At 32.8% G+C, this 12117-nt stretch overlaps 1 protein-coding gene across 29 annotated transcripts in view; it reads right to left on the bottom strand.

Annotated features, from left to right (window-relative positions):
- trol (terribly reduced optic lobes) overlaps positions 1-12117 on the bottom strand; it is a 1284884-nt gene that overhangs the window by 19229 nt on the left and 1253538 nt on the right. For all 29 annotated transcript variants that reach the window (XM_081736787.1, XM_081736791.1, XM_081736768.1 and 26 more), the window contains 5 exons: positions 11839-11984; positions 6354-6601; positions 5746-5924; positions 5088-5224; positions 2970-3164 (listed from right to left, as the gene is read on the bottom strand). In XM_081736787.1, coding sequence (XP_081592913.1) covers positions 2970-3164; positions 5088-5224; positions 5746-5924; positions 6354-6601; positions 11839-11984 — 905 coding nt within the window. The remainder of the gene's footprint in view (positions 1-2969; positions 3165-5087; positions 5225-5745; positions 5925-6353; positions 6602-11838; positions 11985-12117) is intronic.

The following is a 12117-nucleotide window of genomic DNA, read 5'->3' as shown; positions in this document are numbered from 1 at the left end:
ACTATTCCTTTATCTTTATTTAATATATAAGCACGAAATTGATAGCCTTTCTTAAGTCCATTAATGCATTTATACATGCCCGAATCTTTTTATTTTTACTATTATTTAATGCATTTATACATGCCCGAATCTTTTTATTTTTACTATTATCTTCAAGTTAATTCATTTTAACTTTCAAAAATTGCGTTTTTTTTTTTTTTTTTTTTTTTTTGTTCTAAAAGTTTTGGAAGTTTTCCGCCAGATGACAGTGAAATTTTATATAGTTATTTCGTTCGGATTTTGTAGCCAACGCTGTTTCTTCTGTTTTCTCTTCTCTGCTACTTTAGTGCATTCCTGGTTGAACCGTGCTTTGTTCCTACGTATTTCTGCGTGTCCCAATATTTCTTTTGCTGAAATCTTAATGTTATCTCTAATTTCAACCAAGTATCTGAACACTTGTGCATTCCGAACCTTCTAAAACGGAAAATCTGTTCGACACTTCAATATGGCTTCCCTCTCACCTGATTCTCCTCTAATTTCTTTAAATTAAACCGCTCCGTTTTCAGATATTGAATATGTCCTTTATTCAACGATTGTCTCTCTCTTATTATCATAATCATATCCTCTGAACGACCGAACATCAGTTGTGCTAGACTGTTTTCTTCTATCTATTAAATCGTGATCGATTTGATTATGTGTTTTTCCGTCTGGTGAGGTCCAAGTATATTTATGAACGTCGCGATGTGGGAATTTTGTAATCATCACGATAAGGTTTCTGGATTTGCAAAATTCACGAGTGTATCGCCGTTGTCACAACCTTCCTTATGCAGACATTTATTCCCTATAATCGGTTTTAAAATGCCCTATCGTCCTAACTTCGCATTGAAACCGCCTAACAGAATTTTCATATGGTATTGCAGGAGATGATCAAATACCTGTTCTATTCTTTCGTAAAAACTCTTTATTGTCATCCTTATTTTCTCTTAGGGTATGTTCATTTAAAAAATAATATTACATCACCGACCCTTAAGAGAAGTAAAAGAAAATCTATCATTAACAAATTCAACCCATGTAATTGCTGATATTACGTATTCGTTTGTGAACGAAAAGTTGGTAATTTGTAATTGGATCCTAGTTGGTAACTTTTAATTTGTTCCCCGTAGAAGAACGTAAAATTTCCCGACTTGACTCCTCCATTTCCTTCTCATCTAACTTCCTGATATCCCACTAGGTCCATCTTCTATTTCTAAACTCATTCGTTACACATTTTAACGCGCCTGCCCTATAGAGATTTCTTATCTTCCATGTTCCTATTCTCATGTCGATTTTACTTTGCTGAATATGTGCCAAGTTATCAGTTCTGATCCGAGGATTCTGCGAATATATCTGAACAAGCTTTTTTTTTTTTTTTTTTTTTTTTCAGGATGAGTTGTTAGCCCCACATCAAATCCACAAGCTGGACGATCACCCCTTGTCTGTCTGCGACTGCCTATTCAGTATATTCGCAGCTAACCTGTATATCCCATAGTCCTTCTTCTCGATCCACAACCTGACGACGCGCCGTGCCGTGGTGACAGATCACATTTTACGGAAATTAATATAGCTATATTTTAGAATTACAATAGATACTGACTATCCGAACACATTTAAAACACACAGGAACAATCAATATGCTCGGATATATGGATGCTTATTAAGACTGTGAAAGCTTCGATGCCGTAAAAATCGTAAATTAGAGACTACTGTCAGTGTAGTATTTCATGAATCATCGTACGTTTGACTATCCGAACTATTCTTGATGTATTATATTGTTTCGTCTTATAGCTACATAACTTTATAATATTTTTGTAAGTGATTACACTCTTTACCTGTTCTGCCAATAGCAACTGTATGAATTTATAATACAAAACTGAAATACAGAATAATATTTTTTTTTTTAATGTGATACTTCGCAGGGCATCTCATGTAAACGGCGCCTTGTATTCTTCACAGCTTCTTTATTAACAATCACTATTCAAATTTATTATACAAAGCTGGCACACAGGATAACTAAAACCACTTATCTATAATGTGATGTTTCGTAGGGCGCCTTATGTAGAAGGCGCACTGTACCTTTCATGGATTCTTTACCAATAGTAACTGTATGTATTTATTGTACAGAACTGTGGTATACAGAAGAGTAAATAAAATCGTTCATTTTTTATGTAGACTCGCAAGGGCGCCTAATGTAAAGGGCGCACTGGACCTTTCACGGGCTCTTTACCAATAAAACTGTAAGAATTTATTATTAAATCTTGTACCTTTATTTATACTGTGATGTTTCGGAGGGCGCACCGGGACACGTCCCGGTGTCCCGGTGGGCCAGCACGGGCCTGCGTTCAACCTATTCCATCAAATTGTTGCAATGCTCTCGGCATTATCTATCTGAACAATATAACAGTAAAACAAGACACGCAGTAGATGACATTTATTAAATTTATAACAAGATACATGTTTACAGTACACTAGTACGAACCAGAGCTTGCCAAAGTTGAATGATGTTATATGGAAGAATTTGAAGAATAAATATGCATCGAAAAATATTTAAAAAATAAGTTGTACCCACTCAGTCGAATTAATTTATTTGATATCATTTGTTGGAGTTTAACATGCTTGTTCAGAATCGAGTACCTAATGCTTAAAATAGATTAGCCCTACTCTCTTTTGTATCAGAGGTAAGCATCCCTAACAGGAACTGAACCAAGAACCTTTCGTAGAAAAAGTATCTTATTAGTCACTTGGCTACGATTGCGTTCTAGCTGTAAGTAAAATACACATACAGAAATATGATCATTTAAGACTATACTACCGTTGTCTAAATTTAATGTTGATTTGTAAAAGGAATACTATTACTAATTTATTTGTTTATTTATTTTCTTTCTTTTACCACAAACAAAATCATCACGATTCGAAACAAAGATTTTTTAAAAAAATAATATATGATTTCCTACCTGCAACAACTAAGAAATCCTGAGATTTTCCATCTACTTCCGGTGGCTGTCCATGCCACAAAAGAAGACCATTGGAACTTGTGGTTGAGAACTCGATTGTTATCAAATCTTCTTGTCCCTTGTGAGGCATTAAATCTTTACTCAGTTCTAGATATCCATCTCCTTGGAAACTGACCTCTTCACCAAACTCAGCTCCTGTGAAGAGTAAAGAAATAAATTGTCATACAAGGGCTATTGTAAATGATCTTGGTTTCGAAGTTTAATAACTCACATTTGTTTATTCCCAATGATATGCAACTTACGTTATATGAAAGAAAATCTCAAAAAGTTCTAGTAGCTGGCAAAGTTGATGTTTAGTTACGCATTCCGCCTCTAGGGCAACAGTAAATAAAAATGCCAGGAAAAGAAAACAAGACAGCATTTTGTGTTCTCGAATTTCATGTGAAATAGTCTGTAATTTGTGTTCAACGAAATTTCAGGACAAAGTTCGGATTAGACCCACCAAGTGGGCATTCAATTCGGAAGTGGCACAGACAATTTAAAGAAAGTTGGTCTATTTGCAAGAAGAAATCAAGGCTGGTCAGGAGTTGATGAGATAACAGATGATCATGTGCCTGCGACTTCCGCCAGAAGTTCACAAAAATCAAAGTTTCGTCCAAGCAAACAATTGAACTTAAAGCAGACAACAATGTAGAAGATTCTACGAAAATGTTTGAAGTTTTACTCGTATCGATCGAAATTGAAACCTACTAATAAGGATAAGAGATTTGAATTTTGTGTAGCAATGCAAAATCTTATGAAAGAGAGAGTTTATTGAGTTATTGAGTCAGTTTAGTGATAACGCTACCTTCCACCTTTTAGAGAAAGTAAATAAACAAAATATGAGGTGCTGGGCTTTGAAAAATCATCGTGATTATGAAGAACGTATCCTTAATTTCCCCAAAGTGAACGTATTTTGTGCAGTCACTGTACAATAGTGTATGGGCCTATGTTTTTCGAGATATATATATACTGTAAACAGACTTCACATGCTGCGGACATAGCCTTTCCCGCAGTTGGAAGAGGAGACAGAAAACTTTATTTTCTATCAGGATGGGGCTCCCCACATTGACACCAGGATGTCAGATAACTCAACAGAAGGTTACCAAATCAACCAATAGGATGAGCTAGTCGTGAGGATCAGATTATGCTTCTTTGAAATTCAACATCGAACATCTAAATTTCAGGTAACTGACTAAATTGTTCCTAAAGAAAATCTTACTAGCATATTAGGATTTCAGTCTTCTAAGATAAATATAAATACAAATGTAATTTAAAATAAATATAATTTTACATCATATTTAGATATAAAATTTTATTTTATAGTTAAAACTTTTACAAATATTTATAAGTTTTACAAATATTCGTAAGTATTAAAGATGCGTTCGATTCAATATTTAATCGTACAGATAAAACCAAAACGAATATTTGACCATCATATTTGCATCTTTCGTATTTTAAATGTCCAAAACACAATAAGCAGAAATATAGTATTTTAGTATAAACAGATTTCAAATAATCTAAAATATGTATATATTTATCACAAAATCAATTACTACACCAAGAAATAACATATATTCCTTAAATTATCTATGTAATTTTCACACTGGTTTTGAATTTGCTTCAGTTAGGTAGTTAAAGTTGACATTTTCAAAACAATTTATCATAACTTAATAATTTATTAAACTTCTTAACAATTTTAATGATTTTATATTAATTACTTTTTTCAGCCACAAATTGATTATGCATAGCCTTACAATTAAGCTAGTTATCAGTAATTATTTTTTAAATTTAAATAGAACATTTTATAAAAGATGTCACAAAGAAATGTTTCAAAGAGAATTTTCATATGACGAATATACTATAATTACACACACACACTATCTATCTATACATCTATATCTATATCTATATCTATATCTATATCTATATCTATATCTATATCTATATCTATATCTATATCTATATCTATATCTATATCATCTATATCTATATCTATATCTATATCTATATCTATATCTATATCTATATCTATATCTATATCTATCTGTACAGCTTTAAATTAATTTTAATACATACGTTGGTCGCAATTAGTTCCTGCAAATCCAAGAGGGCAGTTGCATTTATACGAGCTTGATGTTCCAACACAGGTACCTCCATTAATACAGGGACTGAGTACTTCGCATAAATCAGCTTCAATTTCACAAAACACACCACTATAAATAATAATAATAATAATAATAATAATAATAATAATAATAATAATACAAAAACTGTACATCACTGAAATAGAAAAGATATATATATGTGCTAGGAGTTATATTTGAGAAAATTGATTTTAAATAATATAATTTTACATGTATCAGTTGTATGAATTAAAATATAAATCCAAAGAAAAAAAAATGCCTCTTAACACGTTACTGCTCATAATAGGCCATAAATATCTAGCATATACAAAAAATTACAGTACATTTAGAGTGGAAAAATCTCTTATATTTCTCAGGGAATATCTCATACAAATGCCCTACTTCTGTGCACTGCTTCTATGTCTCAAAAATAGCTGATGAAAAAAGATTAAGAAAATCAACAGCCTAATTAGAGGAGTGAATATTATGTAGTTCTACTCTAAACTGTAAATCCACGTCTTACATAACATCTAGTTTTACAAAAAAAATCGTTAAACGCCAAACATCCAAGAATAAAGGAAACGACAATATTACATTCAGATAAAACTGACCTGAATCCTTCTTGACAGACGCAAACAAATCCTTCGGGAACAAAATCGTTTTGCTGGCAGACGCCTCCATTCTTGCAAGGTTTTCTGTCGCACAAGCCCCTTTCTCCACAATCTACCACATTGGCGGCATCGATGACCGAATTAACAATGTCTAAGCTGTCCATATGCGAAACGGAAACCTACAACAATCAAAATAAGTAAATAAATAAAATGGAACGTTCAATCCATATTCCACTGTAGGTATTTTGTATTTTTCATCGACAATAAGCTGATCGAGCACCCCATAGCACAGTGATTTAAAAATGAATAAATCCATACTGAATAAAGTCATGGAAATATATTTTCACTTAAAAGTAATTCTAAAACGATATAACTAGAAGAGTAATAAAAATGATTCCGTTTAATGATCCAAGTAATGTAACAAATTCTCAACTTTGAAAACAAATATGAGGAAGTTTAGAAATGTTTATAGCCTAATACAAAAATAATATAATGTATTTACACTGACTTATACACACATCTGTCTGCATATTGTTATTTCTAAATTTTGCAATTGAATTTCTTTCTTAATACTATGTTCAGAAGACAAAAATCTTAAGTACACTTACCTCTGAGATACAGCCGTCAAATCCTCTTTCAACGCCTACACTCGGTGATACCTTGATACGTTGTTTGTCGTAGCCTCCAACATAAAGTGGCGTTTTGAGGTTTAGTCCGCGATTGGTTCCTGGAGATTGTCCTTTCACAGGTGTTTCGTCATTTACAGAAACGTTACCTTCTCGTAAAAATCTGTCGGCCACAACTGTCACCCATTCGCCTTCTTGAAGTTCGTGTGCGCTTCTCAGGATGGCAGGACCTGAAATGGAAACATTTAGGTAATAAACAAATTTAACTTATTATGCATAAATAGTCTTACGTATTTTTTAAAAAAAAATAAATAAATACGTAAAACAATATGATTGTAATAGAATATCTTCCTAAGTATCTTCGAGTTTTACCTTCAAGTTATCTTTCTTAGTACTGCTACAGTACAGAACGATAGTACGGTTTTATATCTACAATGAACTATTCACTAAGAATTATGAAAGACGTGGCATCTTCTAGATTTTCTGAATTGACTTATAGGAGGAAGTCATTTTAACTGAAATGAAAGATAATTTTTAAAATTTTGATACTGATAATCACTTTTTTATCATGATTTTAAAATTCCTTTCTTATATGAACTGTCGAATAACAAGACATTAATCTACAAATAAAGTTAACTTCAAAAACAACCTTATTACTTTATTGTAACCAATAAGTTCTGCATATCATTAAATTTGGTGCTGATCTACTACACAACATTTATTTGCATGTGGAAAAAAAAAGTCAGGCATTCCATATTAAATTTAATCATGGCAAGCAACCGGTTTTCTCCACGAAATAATCATCTAGAAACTTCTACTAAAAAACTTACTTTTCTTTTATGATTACTCTCTGGTCTACATTGATCATGTCAAATTGTGGGTACTCTGTTATTTATTTCTAATGCCAAACATGAAATGTTTTCTGCACGTGAGTTTTATATTTAAAAATTAATACTATACATACATACATAAGCTTGATGTCTATAAATTATTATAACTTTAAAAAAATAGATGTTTACATTTAATACAAACTTTGCTCATTCAAAAAGCACTTTAAGCACATTAGAACTTTCTTAAGGTGTAAGATGAGCAATGTGAAGGAGAAAATATTTATATAACTCCTGAGACACAATTCTAGACACAAGTGCACGAGATTTAATATTGCAATGCATTACTACGTTCTATTTGCATTCAGTTAAATAAAATACTAGAAAACTTGCAACAATATTCATAAAAAAGGTAATAAAAGTATATATTTTTCACGTTGCAGTTGTAGTTAATTATGGTTGCCACTATAAAGTGGAAGAGACCAACATTTTACTATTCAAGGACATACTATATCAGTTTCTTTTGGAGAAATAGTATTAACATTCACAAGAACATACTATACATGTAATTTAATAAGGTAACAGAGCCAGTTCCTTTTTAACACAACGTATAAGCATGGCCGTACAAAGAGGCAATGTTGCCTCAATTCGGGGAACTATACCACCAGGAAAAGAATTAGACGAAATTTTACTCCTATGAAAAATGTCTCAGTGAACAAACCCACCCATGGAATAGATATGGAATCATCTATCGAAATACACCATATTTCGTGGAATGAACTCCAAACAATGTGAAAATGGGAGTGTGTGATATTTCACCACGAGGACTGAAATTGTCAGTCACATTCATTGGGGATTCCACATAATCTTTATTATGTTTAACAAACTTATTTGTGTATACGGTCAATCTATGCATTTAATAAAAGTATAAAGGAAAATATTATTCTGAATGATGTCAATAAAGGACTAATCGCTGTTCAAACATATTTACATTCAATACTTTCAATTTATTTGTTCTTTTTTTGGATATATCTTCTGGAAGTGAAGTGTAATGTTGCCACATTCTGCAAAACCACAGAAACCGAGTAGCATTTCTCGCAAGTTACTACTGGATTTCTATAACGAAGGAACAGAAATGTATACAGGATCTGAGAGGCAAAAGGGCATCCAACCATTTAGTGAAGCATTTCGATTTGAATACTTGATAAACTTGGCAACAAGGCATATACTGTACACCAGTTATTTATTATTTATCTTGCCAGCGCAAGTTCAAGCCATCTTTGCCATCAATTTTATTTTATTTTATTTTATTTTTAGTTTAACGTTCCTTTCTGCAGCGAGGCTATATAAGACCTACAGCTTAACGTGGAATCTTAACCACAGGAGCTTCCGCCGGGAATTGAACCCGGGTCTCCCACGCCAAAGGCGAGTATGCTCATCGCTTGTTCAGCTACATCAATTGTATTAAACACTGAAGTACGACACATCACATTTTTTCTTTCTTTTTGATTAATCAAGAACCAATCATTATGTTTCAATTATTATAAGTTGATGGCTTTCTTTCGTCTGGTTAAAGTCTTTGAAGAGATATTCACTTAATAAATTAACAAATTAATCAAGATTAATCAAGAGTGTTTAGGAAGCACATAAACATTACATAGCAGAGAATCCCAACAGATAGTTATAGGCGTGAGGCTACAATTATAACTCTCAAAACAGATCGTTGCTAATTGATGAAAGAACTTTTTTCCCTATAAATTCCCAATTGAAATATATATAAATTTTAAACAGGTAGTATGCCACAGTGTACACTAGGTGAAGGAATTTGCTTTGTCAGTGTACACAACGTAAAAATTGAAGTTTGAATTTTTCCTCACACTTCATTCCCCACTTAAAAACTTTAGTAAGATGAATGAATATTTGGAAATGGAAAATATTTAAACTCTGTTTAGATTTCTCGAGTACAAAGTCATTTAGTTTTATTTTAACATTGTATTCCACGGACTGAGCATTATACTGACCTGCCAATCTCAACAGCACTATGGGCAGTCTACCAAGCAAGGGTGATATTCATAATTACTTCAATAGAAATACTTTGGGTATGGGATCAAGTAGATGGATCAAGTCCATTAACTAATTCTATTTCTAACTTTTGATCTACATCCTGACCAAAATTGATGGTGGTCCATTAAAAAGGAATTTGTCTTCCAGACGCAGAAATGGGCAAACAGAGTAAATATATAAAGGAGGTTTTTGGTAAACCGAAGTTCTTTAAAAATAAATAAATAAATAAAAAGATACGTATGACACCTTCCTCTACTAGGCTGATCAATTTTGTAACATACAACATTTCGGATATATTGTTCTATAATTTCAAAAAGAACAGATCAAAAGATTCAATATATTTTAATCAAAAATTTTCTTGTAGGTCTTATATTTGGAGAACTACATACAGTGTAGCGAACCCAAAACTATCAGTTAGTTAACTCAGTATGATGTACGTACTTATTCCGTAGAAAATACGAAAACTCGATTTAGGGTCGTTCAAAAATTTTGTGGCCCCTGATCCAATTGGCGCAAAAGATCCAATTTCTTGTAGGCCTTATATCTGGAGAACTCCATATAGTGTAGCCAAACTCAAACTATCAGTTAACTCAGTATGACGTGTTTATTCCGTAGAAAATACGAAAACTCGATTTAGGGGCTGTTCAAAAATTTTGTGGCCCTTGAACCACAAACTAACCCACAAGATCGCAATCTTTTGATCCATTTTTGGTTTTCCTAATTTTCTTTTGAATCTTTTTATTCAAACGTATAGAAAAGTGGAACCGGCAGTTGTACGCAACATTGAACCGGTTTTACAATTAGCTTTTAAAATACTTAAAAATTAGAAGTATTTCATGGAAATCACATCTGATGATTTTTAAAGTATATTTCGAGTTTTAACCCTAACTGTATACGTAACAATTATTCCTCATTATTATTAACTTCATTCAATCAGCACCAAAATTTTATGCGAAAACGACGAAAATATTTCCATTATGGTATATCAGAATGTAAAATATAAAACTATATAACTGCAATAATGTACTCTGCTAAAGACTGTAAAGCAAACCACGTGAATCATTCATTTATCGATGAACGATATAAACAGTCATAGTTAAAGTCACAGTTATCCGTAAAGACGTTAACAGATTGGCTCCATTAACGAATTTAACGCAGATAATCGCTCTAGATATCTATTGGATCAAACATAATTCAAAAATTCTCTTTCATTCAGGAATTATCGAGTAGCGTAACGGACGTACTAACATTACAATCTTGTAAGTCATCGTTACCCGTGAAGATATTAACGGATTAGCTCCATTAACGAACTGACTGCGATATTCACTATAGCTACTTATTGCATGTATTAACATTACAATCGTATGTGTCATCGTTACCCGTGAAGATGTTAACGGATTGGCTCCATTAACGAACTGACTGAGATATTCGCTATAGCTACTTATTGCATGTATTAACATTACAATCGTATAAGTCATCGTTACCAGTGAAGATGTTAATGGATTGGCTCCATTAACGACCTCAGCCGTGATAATAGGGGATTGCAAAATAGCTGTCGATTGCAAAATTTAAAAAAAAAAAGCACTTTCGTTCAAGAGATAACATGCAGTGCCGGATCCAGGGGGAGCGATCACCCCCCTCATGGAAGAGGAAACTTTCTTATTTTATATATATAAATAAAGTCCATCTCAGTGTATGGAGCTCTTAAAAGTAGCTCTAAGTAGCAGTATTACAACCCACCGCCCCCCCCCAGAAGTCTGTCCTGGATCCGCCCCTGATATCATGTAGGATACCGACTGGCTCCATTAATGAACTCAACGGAGAAAATCGCTCTAGATATCTATTGGATCAAATAGAATTCATAAATTCGTTTTCATTCAAGAGTTATCGAGTAGAGTAACGGACGTACTAACATTATAATCTTGTAAGTCATTGTTATTTGTGAAGATTTTAACATATTGGCTCCAGTAACAAACTCGGCCAAGATAATCGCTTTAGCTACCTATTGCAAAATAAATAAATAAATAAAAAATAAATTAATGAAATAATAACCAAAATTCGCTTTCGTTCAAGAGTTATCGTGTAGGCTAATGAACGTGATTTTATAAAACATAGCTACTCGTGGAGATGCTAACGGATTGGCTCACTAACGAACACGACGGAGATATTCGCTCTCTCTCTCTCTCTCTCTCTCTCTCTCTATATATATATATATATATATATATATATATATATATGTATATATATTGCATAAAACGGAATTCAAAAATTCACTTTCCTTCTTGTAAGTCATCGTTACCCGTGAACGGACGTACTAACATTACAATCTTGTAAATCATAGTTACCTGTGAAGACGTTAGCGGATGGCTTACCGAGGTAAACTCTATAGATATGTATTGCATAAAACAAAATTCAAAATTTTGCATTCGTTCAAGAGCTATCATGTGGAGTAACGGACGGACGTAATAACATTACAACCTTATAGTTTACTATTGATCCTAATAACAATCAGCAATATTTTTGATTAATATCAAATACACTGGCATACCGTCTACAACAGATGTTTGTATACGTACCTGATCCAGTATCGAAACGGAACTCGAGATGTCTGTCCTTTATTGCAAGTGCTGCAAAATCACCCTGTCCATCATCGTGTTGACCACAGTACAATAATATGCCGTCCGACACTCTGTTCGGCTTGAATTTCATTGCAATTTTCAGCCTTAAAGAAATCAATAAAGTTATATTATTATTTAATGTCATAATACCTAATACGATCATATAAATCAAAACTAGCGTCAAATCTGAAGCACACTAATTACAGGAAATAATAGTAATAACAATAACAGAAGGTA

Source organism: Thermobia domestica, chromosome 13, assembly GCF_964235325.1.
Source record: "Thermobia domestica chromosome 13, izTheDome1.hap1.1, whole genome shotgun sequence".
Lineage (NCBI taxonomy): Eukaryota > Metazoa > Arthropoda > Insecta > Zygentoma > Lepismatidae > Thermobia > Thermobia domestica.
This window is presented reverse-complemented; position numbering and strand designations above follow the sequence as displayed.